The sequence below is a fragment of the Ochotona princeps genome, chromosome 11 (assembly GCF_030435755.1).
Source record: "Ochotona princeps isolate mOchPri1 chromosome 11, mOchPri1.hap1, whole genome shotgun sequence".
Taxonomy (NCBI): Eukaryota; Metazoa; Chordata; class Mammalia; order Lagomorpha; family Ochotonidae; genus Ochotona; species Ochotona princeps.
In genome coordinates, this window is record NC_080842.1 from 59,198,729 (window position 1) to 59,222,383 (window position 23,655).

Here is a 23,655-nt window from a genome sequence, read left to right on the forward strand (position 1 = left end):
ACCCAGTACTGATTCAAGGCCAGCCAGCAAGGCCAACTCCAAAATTCAGTCATGATACCTGTTTTCTTGAATCATTCCTGGCACTAAATCTCTTCAGTCAAGATTTGTGTAAAGTAATCTTTGAGACCAGAATTAGCACTCCCGAAGTCTGATAGCAAGCACACTAAGAATCAAAGTCCGTGGAAAAGCAAACAATGGAAATAAGATCTGCTCCACTGTATTCTTAATTTCTGATATATCAGCTTTCATTTGATTTATTTCCTGTGTGACATATTCCTTGAATTCCTTGAACGCCTGTATTATGTGTTTCTCATTGCTGAGAACAAGCTTTATAACAAGTGTTTTGAATTCTGTATCCCCCATTTTCTCGATGTCTTCCTCAGTTAACTCTGAGGTTGGCAAAGGCTTTTGCTCCTTTGCAGGGGAGTATTTAGTAATATCCATCGTGCCTTTGTCTCCTCTTTTGCTCTTGGTCATTGCACTTCTGGTTAGCAGATTCTTCTCCTTGGGGGAGGCTCCTAAGATGTGTCACCCCAGGTATGCAGTTCAATTTTACTAATTGTAAATGGTACATGGTTCTTTGTTCCCAGCCACTCGTGCCACTCCCTCCAACAAGTTCTAGGTCTGGGTTCTTAAGATCCCAGATTTTTGACTTGTACAATGTCAGTCGGTATTATTTTCCCAGTGGGACCAGTGAGCTCAGTGAGTTCACTCCCAGCTCAGAGCACGTGCAGCTCACTGCTGTCCTTGCAGTTTTAAACTCTTATGTTAGACTTTCCACCAGTCTCTATAGCCCAAGCTCCTGGCTCAACACTCTCTACCTCCTGTGATACCATGCTGAAACCGCATCCTTGTCTGTACAACCTTTCCCCCTCTTACAGTTTGAGCAGTTCCCAGGATTAGGGAGACACCAGGTGTCCTATATAGCTAGGTTGTTGGTGGTGCTGCTCTTGCCAGAACCTGCTGGCTATTAGGTCTGAGGGCCACACAGATCTATTATGACCTATACATGCCAAAGTTGGCATTATTTCCCCTGTGGGACCAGTGTAATGTACTGAGTTCAGTGAGTTCACTACCAGCTCAGAGCACGTGCAGCTCACTGTTGTCCCCGCAGTCCTTTTTTTTTTTTTTTTTTTTTGGTAAGATTTATTTATTTTCATTACAAAGTCAGACATACAGAAAGGAGGAGAGACAGAGAGGAAGATCTTCCGTCCCAAGTTAGCGCAACAGCCAGTGCTGCGCTGATCCCAACCTGGAAAACAGGAACCTCTTCCAGGTCTCCCACATGGATGCAGGGTCCCAAAGCTTTGGGCCGTCCTCAACTGCCTTCACAGGCCACAAGCAGGGAACTGGATGGGAAGTGGAGCTGCCAGGATGAGAACCGGTGCCCATATAGGATCCTGGGGCTTTCAAGGCGAGGACTTTAGCTGCTAGGCCACTGTACTGGGCCCATGTCCCCACGGTCTTAAAGCCTTTGCCACACTGCACAAAATGGCACCTGATGTGCCACTACTAGAGTTCTTGATCTTCTGTCCATCAGGTCTGAGGGCTACCTGTACCTTGTTGCTGCTGGAGATCTGGCTGCCAGTGCAGTTCAGATTGCTGCTCTCTGAATGCTGCTGGGGTATCCGTCACTATAACACCACACCATTGTGTCTATTGCTTTCCCATGTCTATCAATCTCCAAGGGCCCTCTGTTGTCATTCTGTCCTCTCCTCTCCTATTTCCTGGAATGTGCACTCTCTGCTTCACATTGGCTAATGTTTCTTTGTCTGTGACAGTGGAGAGTCTCCAAAATAGAACGAATGAGGCAATAGAAAGAATCTTAGAATTAGAAAATATTTCCTGTCACCAAGGGGAAACAAATAAAAAGCTGGAAGTAGAGCTAAATCAAGCTAAAAAAAAGTATTCAAGAATTGAAAGACACTATTAAAAAGCCAAATATAAGAGTTATGGGAATCCTAGAAGGTGCAGAAAGAGAAGCTGGGTTTACAAATGTATTTAATAAAATTATAAGGGGAAATTTCCCTAATCTAGAGAAAGAATTGGGAAACAAGATCCAAGAGGGGCACAGAACTCCCAACAGGGCTGACCAAAAGTGATCTTTACCACAACACATGATAATCAAGCTCTTCAATTGAATATAAGGAAAAAAAATCTTCAAATGTGCATGTTAAAAAAATCAATTAACATACAGAGGAATGTAAATTAAACTCACAGGAGAGCTTTCATAGGAAACTCTACTGGCCAGAAAAGAATGGAGCAACATATTCCAGATTCTAACAGCAAAAAATTGTTGGCCCAAGATAAAATATCCAGCAAAACTTTCCTTTGTCTTTGAAAATGAAACAAAATTCTTTCAAAGAATTTTGGAAGAAAAGTTAAAAGACTATGCTTCTTCCAAACCTGCCCTACAAATGATACTTAAAGATGTTCTCTTGACACAGAAAAAGAATATCACCCACCAAAGGAAAATGTAAAGAACATGCCAGTAAAGCAACAACAGAAGACTAAATCAATAAACAACCCATTACTAAAATGACAGAACCAAATTACAACCATTCATATTAATAATGAATGTATAGGCCTGGCATGGTAGCCTAGTGGTGAAAGTCCTCACCTTGCATGCACCAGCATCCCATATGTGTGACGGTTCTAATCTCGGCAACCCGCTTCCCATCCAGCTCCCTGCTTGTAGCCTGGGAAAGCAGTAGAGGATGACCCAAAGCCTTGGGACCCTGCACCCAGATGGGAGACCCAGAAGAGGCTCCTGGCTTCAGATCAAACTGGGGAGTGAATCAATGGGCAAAAGATCTTCCTATCTGTCTATCCTCCTGTCTGTATATCTAACTTTCCAATTAAAAAAAGATTAACCCTGAATGTAAATGGCTTAAATTCATTAATCAAACAGATTAGTAGACTGGATTAAAAAAACAAAACCCATTAATGCATCTATTTGCTGCCTGTAGGAGACATCTCACCAACAAAGATCAGCGGAAACTAAAAAAAAAAAAAAAAAAGAAGAAGAAGAAGAAGGAAAAACAAAAAGGAAAAGATCAGGACAGACACTTAGTTGGTGGTTAAAGTGTCCATATCCCACAACATTCAATTCCAAGATCTGGCTCCTTGTTCCAGCTTCTGATAGATGCAGACCCTGGGAAGCAGCAGTGATGCTTAAATAATTGGGTTTGTTTCTTTCTTGTGGGACATGTGGAGGGAGTAGTTTCAAATATGAGTGTGAGGGCCAGGGCACTGCATCCCTAACTGGCATCCAGTTGGTGGGGCAGCTGTGCTTTATGATGGCTCTTCCCGAGGGTTGCCTTAAGGGTGTTTCCAGGCAGCATTCCGAGTGGCTGAGGGAGTCTCACTTTGGAAGTATGATTTTGACGGCCAATCATAGCACCCAAAGTACTTTGTAACTATGTACAATGCAGCAGAGAAGATAAAATAATCAAAAGTAGTACTGACGATTCTTTCTAGAGTGTATTTTGTAGCTAAAGAGAATTCAAAGAGGAAGATTGGCAAATTAATCACAGCAATAACCTCACTAGTGACTTTATTGTTTTCCTTTTTTTTTTTCTTTCCTTAATCTTTCTTTCTTTTATTTTCCTTTTTTAAAAAGATTTGTTTATTTGAAAGAGAGACACACATTGAAAGATATTTTCCATCAACTGGTTTACCCCCCAGATTGCCTTAGGGGTCAGGAAATCCATCCAGGTCTGCAACGTGCAGGCAGCTGTCCAAGAACTCGGGCTGTCTCCAGCTGCTTCGCCCAGGCTGTTTACAGAGAGTTGGATAAGAAAAGGAGCAGCTGGCCTCTAACTGTTACCTACAATAGGTGCCAATGTCAGCTCTGCTCAACATCGACCCCTGCTTTTCCTCTTTATTGCTTTAACAAGGATAAAGTCTTAGCTCCTGGAGGGTGTCATGGTCCCTTTTGATGTGAGGGAACTGCAAGAGCAGAATTAGCAGATAAGCTTGTTTTGATGCACAAGATTTTGAAATCTGACCAGTCTTTTTCATAATTTGCATTTCCGTGAAGTTTGCGTAGCAGCAGGGTCGCACCTTTCACGTGTGTCGGTGAAATGCACCTGACTCTTTAGGCTCCAGGGCCTTCACACAGATTGTTTTACTCTGCCTGAAATGCTTCTCTCCCTTTGCTTGGTCAACACACATGCATTTTTTTTCTGTCTTTGTCTAGATGTTTCCTTGCAGAGAGGCCTTCCCTTTCCCTAAGTCTGGATCAAGGCCACTTGTTACACGTTCTCAGAGCCCTGCCCCGTCCTTGCAGCTGGACAACACATGAGTGTAGCTATTGAATGCCCATCCCTCTCCCCCTTTGGAAAATTTCACAAAGATAGAAAATATAGCTATTGTGTTTGTCCCTCTTTCTCCAGTTCTGAAATCAATGCCTATATTTAAGTATTTGTTGAGTCAATAAATAAATGCAGTAATTAGGTGATGGGCAATAGTGATACAAGGTGGGGGTTAGCGATTGGCTCTAGGGTTAGGATTCAGATCTTCAAAATCTCGAATAGCCCTTTGAGAGGGCTGTGCAACAGCGCTTTGTTGACAATGTACAAAGTGAAATTTGTCAGACACGAGTGCTCATCTCAGTGGTAAACCTCAGGAGAATCATGTACGGTGAGAACTCCTGTTTATCAGCAGCAACGCAACACAGCAGTCGAGCACACAAGCCCACAGAGCTGCCATCTTAACTGCAATAGGTAGGCTCTTCTTCGCCCAGCAGCTTTCTCTCTTGCAGGTGAGTGTAACCCATAGCACCTAGCTCAAGGTGGCTGTAAGCTTCACATGGGCCAAAATGCGACAGTGACGGTGTCTGGTTCATAGTGGGTGCTTTACATGCATTAAGTAGTATCATTCCTTTTAAATTCAGGATGGGCCACCGTTGGCTCGGGATCTGTAGCTGGTAAGTTGCATGGGGTGTTTTCTCTAGGTGGTTAAGTTCTGTACAGTAACAGGCCAGAGTGTTGTCTAACTGCCAAAGAACAAGAGTAAAGAAAACAGAATATTCTCTGGAAACACGCAGAAGATTGAGGGGGACCTCCGCTCTGGGGATGATTTCTATGGTCTCCCACATCCATGGTTTTACTCTCCAGGGTTTTATCTGGCATAGGAACTTGTGCTATTTTATAAATGAAAAATATACTTTTCCTTTGTGCTAACTTTGGAATGAGGATTTGGTATGAAAATAAAAAGCATCTTCATTAGTGGCAACATTAAAGGAGTGTTTAGTTGCAACATTGCAACTCTGAGAACATGATGAAAACCAGTACGTGGGAGGACAGTGCTGTGGCACAGGGAGTTAAGCTGCTCCCTGCAATGCAGTTCTACTTCCTCTGACGCATTTCCGACTCCTGTGGGAGAGCTGGGTAAGCACTTAGCTCTTGGCTTGGTTCAGTTCCTCCTGTTGTGGCCATCTGGTGAGTGAACCAGTGGATAGAAGACCTCTCTCTTTCTCTCTTGAACTTTGCCTTACAAATAAGTGCAATAAATCTTAAAAATTGTTACAAATCGTATGATCTTCCTTGGGTTGGTTCAAAGATCTTTTTCTCTTGCATTTCTTGGGTGAGTTAACCATACAGGTCACAGGGCTCATCTTGTTCCGTCCATGAGACACAGCCCTAATAGCTGTGTATGTCTTAGCCTGCCTCAGCCTCACCTTCCACACCTATGACACCCACCTACCTAGTCCCTGCAAGAATGACGGCGCCAAGGTTAACAGCTTTTAAACTCAAACCATGTACACGGGAAAATAAAAGGGATTGTGCCTTTACTGCCAATCTTTTGTCCAATGTTCCAGTAACATCTGTAGCTGATCTTATTTTTTTTAAGATTTATTTTATTTTCATTGGAAAGTCAGATATACAGAAAAGAGGAGAGACAGAAAGGAAGATCTTCCATCTGCTGGTTCACTCCCCATGTGGCTTCAATGGCCAGAGCTGAGCCCATCTGAAGCCAGGAGCCAGGAACTTCCTCCAGGTCTCCCACGCAAGTGCAAGGACCCAAAGCTTCGGGCTGTCCTTGACTGCTTTCCCAGGCCACAAGCTGGATGGGAGCTGGATGGGAGCTGGATGGGAAGTGGGGCTGCTGGGATTAGAACCGGAGACCATATGGGATGCTGGCGCATGCAAAGCAAGAACTTTAGCTGCTAGGCCACCATGTCAGGCCCACCTATGACTCACGTTCTGGATCTGAAGTTACAAAACAGTCATTCCATGTGTGGCATCATGTCTCTCAACTTTGCTGGGCCCTCAAGCCACGGATACACAGGATTTCCTACCTGGGCCTGGACTTTCTGCATTTTCCACGTCAGAGGGGCAAGGCGACTCTGAAGCCGAGTGTAAATACAGAGTCATAACTCAACACCTCGCTGCAGCCACCACACGGTCCCGCTCAACAACCATAGAAACAGCTCAGCGCCCAGGGCCCGGGAGGTATGGCCCGCACCGCGCGCTCCGGGTTCCCGCCTCTGGCGGCGTGCGCGCGCACCACGCTCGCACGCACGGGACGCACGCTGCGGGAGCGCGCGCGCAGGCCCAGCCCTCGTCGCCGCCGCCATTTTAGCTCCCGGTTCCGGCCGCACGGTGTGGGCTGTTGTAGCGGGAGGGGTGGGGGTCCTCCAGAGTTAAGGCGCCGTCCTCGACTGTGCGGAAACAGCCGCCAGCTCCTCTTCTTTCTCTGCTTTCTTAACCGCCCGCTCCAAGAGTGCGGAGATGTCCAAGCGCCATCGGTTGGACTTGGGGGAGGATTACCCCTCCGGCAAGAAGCGTGCGGGGACCGATGGGTAAGCCAGGCCCGGGGCGCGAGGCAGCGGCTTGGGCTTTGTTGGGGGGCCTGGCGGGGAGCCGGCCCAGGCCAGCCTGGCCGAAGGGAGCCCCGGAGCCCGAGCCTTTGTTTTGCTCGCCGCTCGGTTCACCAGTGGCGGGTCGGGGGCCGAGCGGCGCCCGTTGGGCGCAGCAAGGGCGCGGGGGGATGGGGAAGGGGGTATGTCTGCGGCCAGGTCGGGAGGACCGAGGGGCCCTTGGGGGCCGCGCGGGCGCCTTGTCCAGCAGGCCGACCCGGGTGGGAGTCCCTGGGGAGCGGGGAGCCATCCTGGGACCGCGTGGCCTGGATCCCCGAGCGAGGCCCTGCGCCGGGGGAGGGCGCGGCGAGGCGCGCGCGGGTGCGCCTCCAAGGGCACCGGGTGCTCGTGGGCGCCGAGGGCCTGGGCGGGAGCGCGATCGGGGGAGCGCGGAAAGTGAAGAAAGCCGCGGGGTGCTGGGGTTGGCTGCGGGGGGGAGGGTGGCGGGAGTTGAGCGCAGCGAGCCAGCCAGGCGTCCTCAGGGGAAGGGAGACGCGAAGCCCTGTCGGGAGAAAGGACATCGTGGAGTCACTCAGGGGGCCGGGAGGCGGCCGAGTTTGTAGTTTGGCGCGGGAGAGCGAGCCCGGGCCATTCAGAGTGGAGACCAAGCAAACTTCCGCTCTCTGCCCACGCTCCCGCCATCGCCTTTATTTCTCTTGCTTGACTTAGAATCACTTCCTGGGCATCCTCGTGGGCTGGGAGTTGGAAAACATGCGTTATTCATGCATTTTTCAGTCTCAGATCTGCTTCCCATTTCCCCTCAGAGTAGCTTTTCAAGCCTTGGAAGCCTTTTGCAAAACACATTGTTAGTTTTTTTTATGGTAAAGTGATGTGCATGGGCAGCTCAGAGTTAAAATACTTAAAACAGACTTTTCGTGTTCCCTAATTTTTTTTCCCATTCTCTTAGACGTTCGTTAAAGTTACAGAGGAATTTAGTATGTAAGTAGTTGCATCAAAATTACTTACCAGTGCGGGGTATGTTTGTGTTACTAAAGTACAGAGATATATTGGGGGGAATACAGACCAGAAAAAAAAAAACCAAAATACTACACAAAATCCTGCTGTTCAGATATTTTGCTTGATTTTGTGTGTGTGAACATGGGAACAATCCTGGAATTTCATTTACCCAGACTTCATTTGGGTTAATTTCCAGCTATCTGGTTAGTGGCAGTGTACTGTCAGGATAGCATTTATTTTCATGCTTTTCTATATATTGAATGATTAAATATGGGGATTAGAGTGTGTCATAATTTTGTAAGGTTTTTAAGTCGATACGACGTCGTAAAATGTAACGTTACAGAACAGCTTCTTTTTAGCTCCCGTTCTGCAGGTAAACAACCAAGTAAGCCAAAACTCACTGAGCTGTGTGTCCTAGACACCTAGGGGCTGGAAGTCCCTTTAAAGAGTAGAATGAGTTTGACTTAAGGGAGGGAAAGTGGAGATCAGAGTTAAGGTGGCTGGTGCAAGTTTACAGCAAGGTCTGGAACGCTGCTCTTACCTTAAAGTTGGCAGCCAAATCCCATAGTCAGTCACTGCAGCCTGTTGTAATGGAGTGTTCAGTGAGTTGATAAAGTGGAGAACACGTGATTCTTGATCTTGTGAAGCAGAGATAGATTTTGGGTCTTCTGGCTACCTTGTTGTTGATGGCTGTCAGGTCAGGTTGGAATCAACTGACTGCTGGGATGGGGTCGGTCCCTGATGCATACTTGGCATACCGTTTGAGAGGGGGGGCTGGTCCCAGCACACCTATGTGATTGTTTCCTCGCTCTTGGAAAACAGATACTCTTAAAGATGCTAACTTGAGGGGATCCATACTGGCAACATTCCTTTGGATGTTTAAACTTATTGGTAAAGAAAAATCATCTTTGGAGTAATACCCAAGTTACTAAAAATTCTGGAGGGACGTTTTTACACTGATTTCCGTGTCATTCGATTGCCATTTCTCATAGGACTGATTGTACTGAGCTCTCCTGCATGTTTTTTTAGGGCTCTTGAGTGTTTTGTGTTTGACTGTTTTGTTACTTTAGACTCTTAGGTGTCTTGTAACTCTCCTGTTAGGTGGTTTTTGTCTTGCAGCATGGATTTGTTCATCTAGAGGACTAACCGGCTACCTAGTACTGTCCTATTTCTTCAGGACAGAGAAGAGAGGGTAATTCAGTGGGAGATTTCACTTGAATCATGCTCCCACACTATGTAAGGTGTTGCTTACCTGGCATATTTTAATTTTATAGTAAATGGAGATGTTGTAGATTTTTGTTACATATTTGGCCTTGTCTGTTTTTTCATCTATACGTTTACGGTATTGCTTCAGAAAAGAGCCATCTCTGTTCATACAGTTTAGGCTGCTTAGTTTTGAACTCTTAGTAGTCATTGTTTTGATTGTGCTTTGTTTCCAGGATCGCACTGGTGATTTGAAGGAATACTCCAGGAGAGCAGTCTGCTTGTCCTTTGGGGCTAGTGTTATGGCCATCACTAGTGATGTCCTCATCCTCCATCAGCGCCCGCCATCCTGCTTCCTGCTAATGCAGCAGGTGCTGGCCCGGGTCCCGGTAGCACCCACACTTAGATGTTCTCCCTCCTGGCTTCACCTGGCCTTGTCCTCTTGTTGGCATCCAGGGAGGGAACCAGTGTGAGAGAGAGAACTTGCCACTTGCTGTCTCTGCTTTTCAGTTAAATAACTGTAAAATAACTGTTAAGTGAACTACATGTAGTCTGGTATTGACTATTTTAATTATTGGTCCTCTTAAGTTAGAGCATGAGCAAGATAAATTCTTGTTTTGCGCATTGATGTGAATGGTTTTCTATTGTGTTCAGTAGATTGTTATTAGAATGAACTGTCCCTTTGTAAACTCTTGATTTCTTTGGAGTGTTGTTCCAGTCAGCTTCTTAAATCATTGACTTCACCTTTCCACCCAAGCCTTGCCATCAATTTAATGTTGGTTCTTCAATTTTAGTAGTATTTGTTCATGTTACTCTTGATAGGGCGGGCTTTTTAAACTGGTGTCTTATCCTTAATTCTTCAAAATAGATCTTTAGATGTAGACATAACAGGTTGGTTGGAAAAAAAGTTGAAATCACATTTTTTAACGTATACTTTGCGTGAGTTTTTTTTTAAGAACCCAGGTTTATGTATAAACACAGTTTCATTACATTAGTTCTCCGATAGATGGGCTTTTAGCACTTTGCCCCAAGATTGCAAGAAATGTGCATACACAGAGATATATATTTTTTAATTTCCCTGAACATTTGATGAAATGATCTCTTGCATTTTAGTTGAAAAAATGAACTGTGTTTAATATCAGGATCTTTTTTTAAAGATTTATTAATATTTATTGGAAAGGCGGAGATACAGAGAGAAAGATCTTCCATCCACTGGCCCAAGTGGCCACAACGGCCAGAGCTAAGCTGTTCCAAAGCCAGGAGCTTCTTCTGGGTCTCCTACATGGGTGCAGGGTCCCATGGCTTTGTGCTGTCTTCCACTGCTTTCCCAGGCAGGAAGCTGGATGGGAAGTGGAGCATCCTGGATACGAGCCAGCACACAGATAGGAGCCTGGTGCTTGCAAGGCGACGACTTTAGCACTAGGCTACTGTGCCAGGCCCTCAGGATCTTTTAAAAGGTGTTATTCTGTGCTCTCCCCCACACACACTCAGAAATATCATTAACTAGATGCAAAAGTGCTAGAGAAAGTACATGGAAATCACGTGTCAGTAAAACTATGTGAATTTGAAGTTTTTATACTTAGCCACTTTCATTTTCCATGCACATTTAAATACATCCTTTTCATTGGCTGCATAGTACTCCAGTCGAAAGTATATTGAAACTTGTTAGCATTGGTATTTAGACAATATTTAGTTGTCATTAATGTATAAATGAGAACTGAATATGATGAATATCAATATGTGTACATTTCCATGCTTAATATAATTATTATTTTTTTTTAATGTAAAGATTCATTTGTTTACTTGAAAGGCAGAGTTGGAGAGAGAGACACCATCTACCCACCCACTCTTGCTGCCCAAATGCCACAGTGACTGTAGCTGGGGCAGTCCAGAGCCAGGAGATTCCTGGATCTGCCATGTGGGTGCGAGGGCCCTAGGATTTGGGGCCATCTTCCACAGCCTCCCTGGACACACTGGCAGAAAGCTGGATTGGAAATAGAACAGCTGGGTCTTGAACCAGCGTCCATATGAGTACTGGTGCTGTAAACAATAGCTTTACCTGTCATGCCACAGTGCCTGGGATGAACTAAGACTACCATATAAAAAGTGATGTGAAATATTCTGACTTAGCTTGCCAATTTACTGTACTTTAATAGCTATTACTCTGAATAGAATTTTAATATGTTGTAATTTAGAAGCAAACAGCGATAATCAGTATTTATTGGACATTTTCAGTGTGCTAACCATCTAAGCATGTTAGAAATATTAAATAATTTAATCTTTTACTACTTCTAAAGATTCCAGTAGTCACATTTTGTGCACAAGGAAGGATGATGGATCACAAACATAACTTAAATGCCAAAGCAAGGTTGAGCTGGCACGTGGCAGTAACAGAGGCCAGCTCAGCAACTGTCATTGTCTGTGCAGTGTCATGACTAATTATAAATCACTGTTTTGAGAATTTTTAAAACATCTGAATTAGTAGATGTTTACTATTATTCTTTGTCCAAGAATGATTCTTTTAAGAGAAAATAAAGCGCATGGATAGCAAGTTATGTACACTTACACAGCTAAAGTTTTGGATTCTCATTTTTATTCTTCCTCCCCCACTGAGGATCTGGACAGTTTGAACCAGATAACACTTTAGGTGATTAAATTTGTCCTTTGCTTTCTTCCTGGTGGCTCTGGAAAAAAGGATATTTTATTTATTTGAAAGACAGGGTGACTGAGAGATAGGGAGTACTAGAAAGAGAAATCTTTGGTTTAAGGTTCATGCCCTGAATGCTCTCAAAAGCTGGGACTAGATGGGCCAGGCTGAAGCCAGGAGCCAAAATTCCATCTAGCAGAAAAACGAGAATGAAACTGCGGAATAGTAGGGACCTGAGCCAGCCACTGTGGGATGCAGACATCCCAGGCTGCAGCTCAACTCACTGATCCCTGTTGCTTTATTTTAATTCAAGAAGCTGTTTTATTGCTTTAATTTTGTAGATGGAGGTTTTCTGCCTTATCTGTGGTTATATAGCTGTGATCCCACTGTTTTTTTTTTTTTAATTATCAAAGATGCTTTTAGAGGAAGAGAACTTCCATCCATTGGCTTACTCCCCAGATGGCTGCAGTGACAGCCTGGGGCAGGCCAAAGCCGGAGCTGGGAATGCCATCCAGGTCTCCGTGTGGGTGGCAGGGGCCCAGGCTCTTGGGCCTGCATCTGCCATTTTCCCAGGTGCATTAGCAAGTAGTTGGATTGCAAGTGGAGCAGCAGGACTTCAGATCCACTCTCATGGGGGATTCTAGTGTTGCAGGCATCTGTTCCACAACTGTTGCACAATACTGGTTCTAATCTTTCTGTCTCTAGAGTCTAGAATGGATCCTGTGCATCAGCTGGTTGTAGTCTTGTTGGTAAAGCTGGTGAAGTGAAAACCGTCTGCACGTCTTTGTTAGTATAGATAGTACTTCAGCCAAGCAATGTATGTGGCTTATTTGTTCTTCACTCTCCTAAAAGTGTTCTTTATTTGTGTTTGAGAGGGAGAGACAGAGATCTCCTGCCCTCTGGTTTACTCCCCAGATGCCTGAGGATCTCCCCTGTGGGTGGCTGGGACCCCACTCTTTGGTCTCCTGCTTCCAGAGTGTGCATTGGCAGAGCCCAAACACCCTTGGACTGTGGATGCCTGCCGACCCAGAGGCATTTTAATACCGTATCAAACCCCAAGTTTTCAGAAGTGAACTCTTTCCCCCATCAAGGAGTGCTCAAACATAATCCTTTTTTAAAAAGAGCAGATGTTCTTTGGGGGTTCTTTTTTTTTTAGCTCTGTGTTCGGTGGTCTTTAAGATATCCTGTCTTGGAACCACTTGCAACTTCAGTGATTCTCACGCTGGGCATATTTCTGTGTGCCCTGTTAGAAACTATTTCCATTTGCATTTTGGGGCAGTTAAACCCTTATTTAATTATTGAACACCAGGGGCAGAAAGAGAGAATCAAATAAAGAAGATGGTTGATGGTATATTCTAAAGATAGAGCTGGACTAAAGTTTTAAATTGCTCGACTTTCCATTGTGTTTGTTCTTTGGCTCTTTTTTTGTTTTAATGATTATTATATCTTTTTTTTTTGTCAAATATTTTCAGAGAATTGTAGCCTTCTGATTCTGTGAAAGGTGAACATTGGGATAGAAGGAGCCATTTCTGTGGGGAACTGTCTCAACTCGGTGCTGAGTTTGGTTGTTACCTGTATTCTAAGAGGACATATTATTGCCCAGCTGAAATACATTGCAGAGATTAGTATTCTGTCCTGCTCTGCTGTGTATTTGGGATATAAGCAGTGTGTTCTTTTGTGTGTTATGGGTGGGGAATTATGACACACTTGAGGGCTGATAGAGCTTCATGTTACCTCACTGTTTCAAGTGTGATGCAAACGCCCGGCTGCCACAGCATTTGTTCTAGAGTAAGCTGGGTTGTTGGAGTGAGTATGCTTAATTACTTTGCTCCCACCAACAGCCCTTCAGAGGCCTCCTAGGCAACTCCATGGCAGGCAGGGACACGTATTTGGTCACCTACCATAGATTATGTTAAATTTATTTTTGTGTTAAGGGACCATTTCTAACAACTAGAAATGGATTCTAGAATTTAGTGACACTTATTTGTGACTTGGCTCTGTTTCATGGTTGAGTAAGCTACATGGGTTTACAGGTTATTTTCAGTGTTTTATTTTTAAGACTAAAACGTAAAGGAATAAGCTTTTAACATGTTCGTTTTTATTGATTTGAGTCGAAGATCTCTTCATCTGCTGACTCATTTCTCGGATACAGTCTCCTAGGCTGGTGCCAACTGGTGCCAGCAGATAGGAACTTTAACTGGCTCTCCCACGTGGCTGGCAAGGATTCGTCCTCAGCCTTCCGGGATGCATTGGCAGGAAGCTGGGTCAGAAGGGAAAGATGGGAATTGATAAAACATGGATTTGGGATACAGCCATCCCCAAGTGGAGGCTTAGCCTGTTGTGCCACAGTGACTATTCCTGGAATGAAAGTTTTCATATTAATTTTTCTTGTAAGTAGTACGTGTTTACTGACAAGGTTTTTCATTTAGCGACTGAATGGGAATTTATTTGTATTCTTGTTACCCTATGTTAAAATGTACAGAAACAATGCGAAGCATCTGGCCCAGCGCCGTGGCCTAGCAGCTAAAGTCCTCTCCTTGAACGTGCCAGCATCCCATAAGGGCACTGGTTTAATCCCGGCAGCTCTGCTTCCCATCCAGCTCCCTGCTTGTGGCCTGGGAAAGCAGTCGAGGACGGCCCGAAGCCTTGGGGCCCTGCACCCGCGTGGGAGACCTGTAGGAGGTTCCTGGCTTCGGATCAGTGTAGCACCTGTCTTTGTGGTCACTTGGGGAGTGAATCATGGGATGGAAGATCTTCCTCTCTGTCTCTCCTCCTCTGTGTATCTGGCTTTCCAGTGGAAGGGGGAACAATGCGAAGCATCATGAAGGAAACAAAAGCTGTTTCTGGTGGATCTTGGGCAATCTTTTCATTATTTGTGGTAGTTGGGCAATCCACTGGATTTTATCTTTATTCATTTGGTTATTGCATGTTTAACACTTTTTACGGCTCTAATGCTGCCTTGAGTATTTTATGTGAAATTCAGATTCTGAACTGTGAACTTTTATGTTTAGGAAGGATCGAGATCGGGATCGGGATCGTGAAGATCGGTCCAAAGATCGAGACCGAGAACGAGATAGAGGAGATAGGGAGCGGGAAAGGGAGAAGGAAAAGGAGAAGGAATTGCGAGCCTCCACAAATGCTATGCTTATCAGCGCTGGATTACCACCGTTAAAAGCGTCCCACTCGGCCCACTCAACCCACTCGGCACATTCGGCTCATTCTGCTCATTCGGCTCATTCTGCACACACCGGGCATGCCGGGCACACGTCGCTCCCCCAGTGTATCAATCCATTCACCAACCTGCCACATACGCCTCGGTACTACGATATTCTAAAGAAACGGCTACAGCTCCCTGTTTGGGAATACAAGGATAGATTTACAGATATTTTGGTTAGACATCAGTCATTTGTACTGGTTGGTGAGACCGGCTCTGGTAAGACAACACAGGTGAGTTAATGTATGCCATGGCACATATTTTATTAATGCTCAAGTTTACCAAGTGTTGCTTGTTTGTTTCTACTGGTCATTCCCTTTGTCTGTCTTATAGAACACCTTGGAGAGTAGTTGATTTGATGTTTAGCACTTTTTCATGACTTTCAAAGTCAAGGAATCCTATAAGGAGTATCTGTCTTGGCAAATTGTAGGAGAGAAGAACAGGCCTGTTTTTTTAACCTTAAATATGGCAGAGTGATACTTTCCCAGCCCTGAAGGGGATGCTTGTGTTGCAGGCAGCTGCTTAATGTTTTGCCTGAAAGTTATCTCTTGTAAATTAGGAGATCCAGTCACTTGTCCTATAGGTATTAGGAAAAGAATTGCTGCGGGTTTTTTAAAATCGCTGTGTTGAGAATTTAGAAACTGAAAGGAATATGTGAAAGGGAACATGAATATGTTAATAGTTAAAAAGCATCACTTTGAGTACTCATTTGAGAAGCAGTTGGATGAAGGTAGGTTCTGAATACTTTACATGTGTAATTTTTGCTATTTCTTTAGCCCTGCAATAAATTATTAATCACCCTGTTACAGATGAGCATAATAAGGAGAAATGGGTTACACTGATTTACATAGTTGTATCATTGCTTCTCTTGTGACTAAGATCAAGTGTATGTAGTTGTATCAGTTTAAATGGGCTCAGCTTCTAAAATTCTGGTCCTTATGTGATCAGCCTTATTTCAGAGGTGAGTTTATTAACAGTGAAAGTAGAGGCAGAACAGATTACACAAAACAGTGAGTTTGTAATGATTTGGAGTCTTGATTATGTAGAATTGTATGGCATTTGGGAGTTTGAAGGGAAGTGAGACAGCTAAAATGAATTTCATCCCAATTTTTGGTTGTTTTAAGGTTGAGAGGTATATTTTGCATTTGTTGGAAGATAACCTAAATTCCCGACTCCGGGGACTGGGCCTGGTCTAAGTCAGAAGTGAGGAACTCTGAGTCTCCCATGTTGCTGGCAGGAACCCAGCTACTTGAGCGGTTCCCTGCTGCCTCCTGCAAAGCATGCTAGTAGGAAACTGGAATTGGATATGGGACACTGAAATGGGATGAGAGTGTCCCAAGTGGTGTTTCAACCTCTATGCCCAAACACTTTTTGGCATACCTTCATTACTTGCTGGCTAGGCCATTAGATTAACTTTGTTATCAACTTGTGCCTATTAGAAGATGCAGTCCTGCAAAAAAAAAATCTAAGGAGTTTATAACTTTCGGTAGTAAAGAAGACATCTCGTATTGATACTTACACACACACTTAAGCAGCTGCAGTTCAGCCATTAGCAAGGGCATAGTTATGGAAACTTCATTTTAAATTATTGAAATGATATAAAGTGCTTTATGTTAAGTATATCTATAGGTAGGCATAGAACTGACCTAAATGTGTAATTATTTGATAGATTCCACAATGGTGTGTGGAGTACATGCGCTCATTACCAGGCCCGAAGAGAGGAGTTGCCTGTACTCAGCCCAGGAGAGTGGCCGCAATGAGTGTGGCTCAGAGAGTTGCTGATGAAATGGACGTAATGTTGGGTCAGGAAGTTGGTTACTCCATTCGATTTGAAGACTGCAGTAGTGCAAAAACCATTCTTAAGTAAGTATTTTTACAAATGGTTGCTTTCTCTGCCTGTAGTTCTGTGTCACTAATTAAGGAAACTTTGATAGTAGAAGCTGAAATTATCCATATTCAGAATTGAATAGTCCAAAGTAAGCCTTGGGCTTCTTAGGTGACTTTCTAATGTGTTCTTTTTTTGGGGAACTATTCAGTAGAAGGTCCATATTTTTCTTATTTGGTGTTATATCTTAAGTGTTACACTGTAAAATGGTTTTAGTAGTTTCAGTCTAGTGAATTATTTAAATATGATAGAAAATGAAATGATAAATATTAGTAAAGAACTACTTTTAGGAGATTATGTGTGGGTGGAATGTAACTTAATTTGGGAGAGCAAACAATATTATATAGCTCATGTTACACATATTTAGTAATGAGCTCAAAGGGAAATCTTTGGGAATATACTCTTGGAGCCTTCTTAAAGTTCTGTTTCTTCAAGACTGGTACATAACATTGATTTTTCATGATGAGTTTCTTTAACCACTTTTTCTTGTCTTCATCTTACAATTAAATTTTGGAAACAAGGTGATATGTTGCTTGGTGGTCATGCTTTTGAAAATCTTACTCCTGCTTGTTGATTTTAAGTCAGGGCTGAAATAATGGCTCACTTGGCTAATCTTCAGCCTACAAGCACTGGCAATGTCATTTGGATTCCCATTAGTGTCTCGGCTGCTCCGCTTCCCATCCAGCTCCCTGTTTGTGGCCTGGGAAAGCCCAGTGCCTTGGACCATGCACCTCTTGGGGGAGACCCAGAAGAAGCTCCTGGCTCCTGGTTTCAGATCAGAATTAGGAGCAGCAAAGCTCCGGCTGTTGCAGTGTTGGAGGGAACCAGAGAATGGAAGATCTTTCTCTGAAAAGTAAATCGTTAACCAAAAACAAAAAAGGAAGAAAGCACTTGGGGTGCTCATACCCGAGGAGGACCTGCTACCATGTCCCAGTTCCACTTGGGATTATAGCGTGTGGTAATGGGCATGTTAGGCAGCAGGCAGTGACTCAGGTACTTGGTTCTGAACAGAAACCTGGCAGAGGTAGCTACAGTCCTAGGAAATCATGTGCTAAGAGTCAAGTGTTCCCATTTTCTTTAAACTGTTTAGAATTTTTCAAATTATGCAGAAACAGTAGTAGAGTGACTTACAAATTTATAGCTTGTCTTTACCAATACTAATTTTGTTTCATTTATATCCTGACCTTTTTCCTCTTCCATACGAAAAAGTCCTTTTCATATAATTTTCCTGTAAATTGTTTGATATTTAATTCTGAAGAAATTTCTTGCAGCATAATGTTGACTTAATTTTCTGTCATTTTTAAAATTAGATACTTATCACTCCCTTTCATGTTATAATACTATTGAATTTTTTAAAATTCTGTGTTTTTATTATGTGAGACTTACTTGTGAATGAAAGATTAATCTCGCTGAGCCTGCATTGGTAACACGTTGATCATTTGTAGAGTAATTTGCAAAATAATCGCATAAGCAACCACATCACTTTTTGAGAGGCAGGAGACAGTAAAATGCGCCTACCCAGTGCCTCAGTCCGTGATGGTAGTGGCAGGGCCAGGAGCTGGCGTGCCCATCACTGTTGGCCTCCCAGGACTGGCATGACCAGAGTGCCGGAGAACCAGAAGCAGAGCTGAGAAGGGAGTGCAGGCGTCTTCTGTGGGCCTGGAGCATCTGGAATACTAGGCCGAATACCTGCTTTATGGATTTCAGTTTTTAGGCTACTTAAAATGCCAGTGCTATCAACTTGAAAATAAAGGACAAGTTTTGCTTGTCTTTAAGAGGAATGCCATTTTGACTTTCATTTGCTGTGTAAAAGTTTGTGTTTAGCAAGCTTCAGCTAAATAGAATCGGAATTTAAGTAAACTTAAATGATTTGTCAGGGTCGACATAATGGCTCAATTGACTTCAGCTTATGAGCATGAGAAAGTTATAATTCTTGGAGTGTGTATTATTAGTGATAGTAGAGAATGCAGAAAGGGCAAGCTTAAGACAATTGTGCAAATCGACTGGATTGCTCATAGGGAAAATAACTGGAATTGTTGAGCATTCCTAGTGCTTTTAACCAAATTTTAATTGTATGTATTTATTTTTATTAGAAAGTCAGATCTAGAGAGAGGAGGAGACAGATCTTCATTTGCTGTTTTCACTCCTCAGATGTGTTTAACTGGAAGAGTGAACACATCAGATAACCCCGCTGTACTCACTGGCTTTTGGTATAGGGCAGAAACACAGACATCCGTTGTGTGGTTAGGGGAACTTTAATTTCCATGGTAGAAGGATATTAAAGAGAACTAACTACTGAAGATTCCAATTTAGCTACTTGGAATTTAGCTGTAGTTTGAGAACACTTTATCCTAGCTTGTATTTTGAAGATGATCCTGTATGGACTAAGGATATAAACAGTTTCTTCAGCATTCGAACAGTGCATAAATTATAGCTTTGGTAGTGTGCTGTGTTCTGAGTATTGGATTTTTAGTGTAAGTGCATACTGTCCAACTAGTCCTAAGTAGCTGTCTAGTCACGGTGTATAGACTAGTTTATAAAGCAGCAATCGTTTTCATTTTTATGTGCAATGTATATGCTATTCCCTTTGCAGTATTACTTTCCTGTTACAGTCTTGGAATGTAAGGTATGGGGTTGGAGGGTTCACCCATGAGGAAGTAAAAGCCAGTCTCTGGAGGGTATTTTAACTCATTCTGAGTAAGGAAGATTGCTGGCTTATAGTCCAGCACTTTTGCAGTGCACATCTAAGAATTTTTGCTCTAGTGTGAGTTTTAATGTTTTTTGTTCTTAGGAAAGAAGATAGACTGATAGTCTTGTGCCTGTGGACATAGTGTTTGAAGTTGTTCGTTTGGTAGTTAATTTCATTATTTATTGTCTTAGATTATAACATTGCATTTTAATATTTTTCCCAAGCTGGAAAATTACTGCGGTATTTTTAAAAAAGATTTATTTATTTTTATTGGAAAGGCAGATAGAGAGGAAGATCTTCCGTCTGATGATTCATTCCCCAAGTGGCCTCAATGGTTGGAGCTGAGCCAATCCAAAGCCAGGAGGCTCCTCTGGGTCTCCCACACGGGTGCAGGCTCCCAAAGCTTTGGGCTGTCCTCAGCTGTTTTTCCAGGCCACAGATAAGGAGCTGCATGGGAAGTGGGGCCACCGGGATGAAACCAGCGCCCATATGGGATCCCGGTGCAAGTCTATTGGCTTTTTCAATTCATAGAAAGCTAATTTTATTTTCTGAAGTCTGTGTGTTTTTTTATGATTTCTTTATTTTTATTGGAAAGTCTGATTTACAGAGGGAAGGAAATATTGAGAGAAAGCTCTTCCGTCTGCTGGTTCACTGCCCAAGTGGCCAAAGCAGCCAGAGCTGAGACAGTCTGAAGCCAGGAGCCAAGAACTTCTTTCTGATCTCCCTTGTGTGTGCAGGGTCCAAAGGCATCCTTAACTGCTTTCGCGGGCAGGGAGCTGGATGGGAAGTGGGGCTGCTGGGATATGTGTGAAAGGCGAGGGTTTTAACTGCTAGGCCCTTATGCTGGGCCCCTGAATGTATCTTGACAGTAGGATGCTGGTCTCTGTCATTGTCAATGCCTACAGTGTCAGGATATACCCAAGTAGCAGAATGATAGACTTACGACTGATTGTGGAGAACTAGACAGTTGTAATGACATGGGAGTAGGCGGACATCTAAGGAAATCCTGGAGCCTATGAAACTTTATTATGGAGTAGGTTTTTTTTTTAATTAATTTATTTATTTATTTTATTAGAAACGCAGGCAGAGAGGGAGAGCTAACATCTGCTAGTTCACTCCCCAGCTGAACGCAGTGGGTGGAGCTGTCACATTCTGAACCTAGGAACCTTCTGGGCCTCCCACATGGGTGCAGGAGCCCTAGCACTTGGGCCATCTTTCATGTCTTTCCCAGGTGCATGAACAGGGACTGGGATCAAAGTGGAACAGCCAGGCCTGGACTGATACCCATATGGGATGCCAGTACCAGAAGTGTAAACTTAACCTACCCATTTGCCCCCAGTAATTTGTTCTTCTGTTGACTATGGTTATATTCAGAGACTTAAGGTTTTATAAAAGTAGTCTTTGTGCTGGAATCCCAGTGCAGTGGTTGAGGGTTCTACGTAGGTTCCACATGGCAGGTGGTGTGTTAATGCTGGCAACAAAACCTCTTTTTGTTTTTGATAAGCTTACCTGTAATGTGGGTTAGGGTCAGTTGAAATTGCACCGATTATGTAGTGTTAACCATTTGGGGGCATTCACAGGAGACTGTTTTTGTTTTTTAAAAAATGATGCTAACTCCCTACAGTATTTAGGTTCATTAAAAAGAGATAGGTAACTATTTTAAGGTGATAGAAATGTACTTGGATAATTGGAACCACCAGGATACTTTAAAAAGCTCCTGATAGATAGCATTTAAAACTTTATTTTGGTGCAAGAATCTTGAAATCCGTGGATGACTTTTTTTGTAATGGACATTTTCCATGAACTTTTTAAAGTATTGTAATGTTTCTTGCCTTTGGCATACATAGTTAATTGATTGTGGAATAAATTGCTAGAAAAAGGTGATGACTTTTTAATGTGTCTATTGAGTAAATGTGATTCACTGTTACAATATTTAAATATTGCTAGCTTGACTTTCTAAGTGGTCCTTTTGGAGTTTTGATTTTGTGAAGGTATAGTGTTTGAGTCCGTTTGGACTACTGTAGACTGCTGCACTTCTAAACAAAGAACTTCACTAGATTTCTAGAGGCTGATGGTGCTGGCATAGTCAGTGTATGGCAGAGACTTGTAACTTAGTAATGGAAAGAACTCTTGAGTTCGCTGCAGCCCTGTTCATACTTGGTTCCTTCCTGGCCTGGTCATCTTCCAAAGATTCCAGTAGGGATTAGGATTTCTAGTATGAATTTTGAGTGGAGAACACAAACATTGAGACTGTAGCAGATACATATGGTTAAATCCTGTTAAATCGTTTAATTCATAAATATTGTTTGTTGAAAATATAAATGTTGAAAAATTATTATGTTGTAAAATTGAATCCTTTGTTAATTTAAGACCATCTGCATCGTAGTTCTGTTTTCTGGGAAATTGAAAGTGCTTTTGATTCGCCATTCTTTGCCTTGTTGTTGCCATTCAGAAAGTATTGGACAGGTAAAGGTTTTAAACAAAAGTAGTTTATGAATAGGCTTTATTTTCCCTATTTGAATTTGAAAACAGTGGTTTTACTCTGCTGCCTTCAAATAATTAGGGGAAGAAAATGTCAGTAATGAACATATGCAACCTTTTATTTATTTATTTATTTAACTTGTTCTGTAAATAAAACAGTTTTTTTCATGTTTTCTAAGTAGTCTACAGTTAAAGTATGTGGGAGGATGTGCATATGCTATTTATTTACTAATACTATTTTGAGAATTGTGTATCCACTAGGGATCCTGGGTTAAATACCAAGGGCCAGTGAACATAGCTGTTCTGTGAATTGCTTTGCTATGCTTCCATTGAATGAATGGAGCATTACGGAAGGTGAAGAACTCCAAGGTCAGAGATCAGTAGGGAAAACAGATTTAAACCCAGATTTGTCTTAGAACAAACGTGTTCTTACCCATTGTGTGTTACTTTTCTTCATCCTCATTTTCTTATCACTCCTTGCAATTCTCTGTATAGTTAATGTTTTCCTAGAACATTTGGGAAGCAGGAAATATAGTTACTTCAAGCAGTCCCAGTCCCTTTGAAATAGATAACCAGGAACTTCTGGTTTTGCTAAATCAAATTTTAGAATTTTATAAATTAGTTTGGATTTGTCAGCATGATTAGTTAAGTCAGGATAAAGCTGCTAGTTTGAAAGGCTACCAAATGTGACAGTATTGGGTTGGCAAAACATGGCTAGGACTTTCAGAGCAAATTTCCCCTGGTGTTCACACACAGCTCAGCCTGTGCTGCTTTCACTTGTATTTTGTCATGGATTTGTTGCAAAACAGTCAGGTTACTTCATTCGTTTATGGCTGCACAGCATTTATGATTGGGTTCTGGTCTGACTAATGGATACTCAATTTTGCGATTAGAAACAATTGCTGGGGTCAGTAGTGTCTGCTAGCCTTCTCTGGATATTTTTCACACATGCAAAATGAATTTCCTACAAAGGGAATTCTTACATTTTATTATCACTCTTACCAGAATGCTCTCCATAGGGTTTTTTCTTCTATCAGTAGGGAAGATGAGTATCTTTAGTGCTCTTGTTCACAGAGCATTGTAAAACTGTATCTTTTGATCTCCTAAGTGGAAGTTTCTTAGTAGTTTGATTTTGCATTTCTTTTGTGTGAAATGGAGCGTCTTTCCCCATATTTGCTAATCATTTGTGTATTTGGAATCAACTCCTACTTTCTGTTGCTTCTGAAAATATTGCTCTCTGGCATCCATTTTAAGGCATTTTAAAATTCATCTCAATTTCAGAGAAATTAAAGTTGACAATTTGAGCTACTTGTGAGATTGACACTGATAGCTGTTTTATGATTGGTTGGCCTTTTATGAGTTTGTTCTTCAAGTTTTGCCCAGTTTGTCACTTATTTCCTGACTTTATGCGAAACAAACAAGCTTGAATTTGAGATTTAGTTCACCTTGCGCTCTGTTATTTCCTGCCCTGGGTGGTTTTAATAATATAGGCACATATATCTTTCTCTTTCTTTCTTTTTTTTTTAAAGATTTATTTATTTTTATTAAAAGATATACAGAGAGGAGGAGAGACAGAAAGATCTTTCGTCCGATGATTCACTCCCCAAGTGACCGCAATGGCTGGTGCTGTGCGATCCGGAGCCCGGAACCTGGAACCTCTTCTGCATCCGGGTGCAGGGTCCTAAAGCTTTGGGCCATCCTCTACTGCTTTCCC

The 23,655-nt window shown here is 42.7% G+C and overlaps 1 protein-coding gene across 1 annotated transcript in view; it reads left to right on the forward strand.

The window, feature by feature from the left end:
* Positions 1–6,545: 6,545 nt before the first annotated feature.
* The window catches only part of DHX15 (DEAH-box helicase 15), a 44,803-nt gene continuing 27,693 nt past the window's right edge, over positions 6,546–23,655 (forward strand). Inside the window, exons 1-3 of the mRNA XM_004579173.3 lie at positions 6,546–6,808; positions 14,684–15,119; positions 16,556–16,749. Coding sequence (XP_004579230.1) covers positions 6,738–6,808; positions 14,684–15,119; positions 16,556–16,749 — 701 coding nt within the window. The 5' untranslated portion in view covers positions 6,546–6,737. The remainder of the gene's footprint in view (positions 6,809–14,683; positions 15,120–16,555; positions 16,750–23,655) is intronic.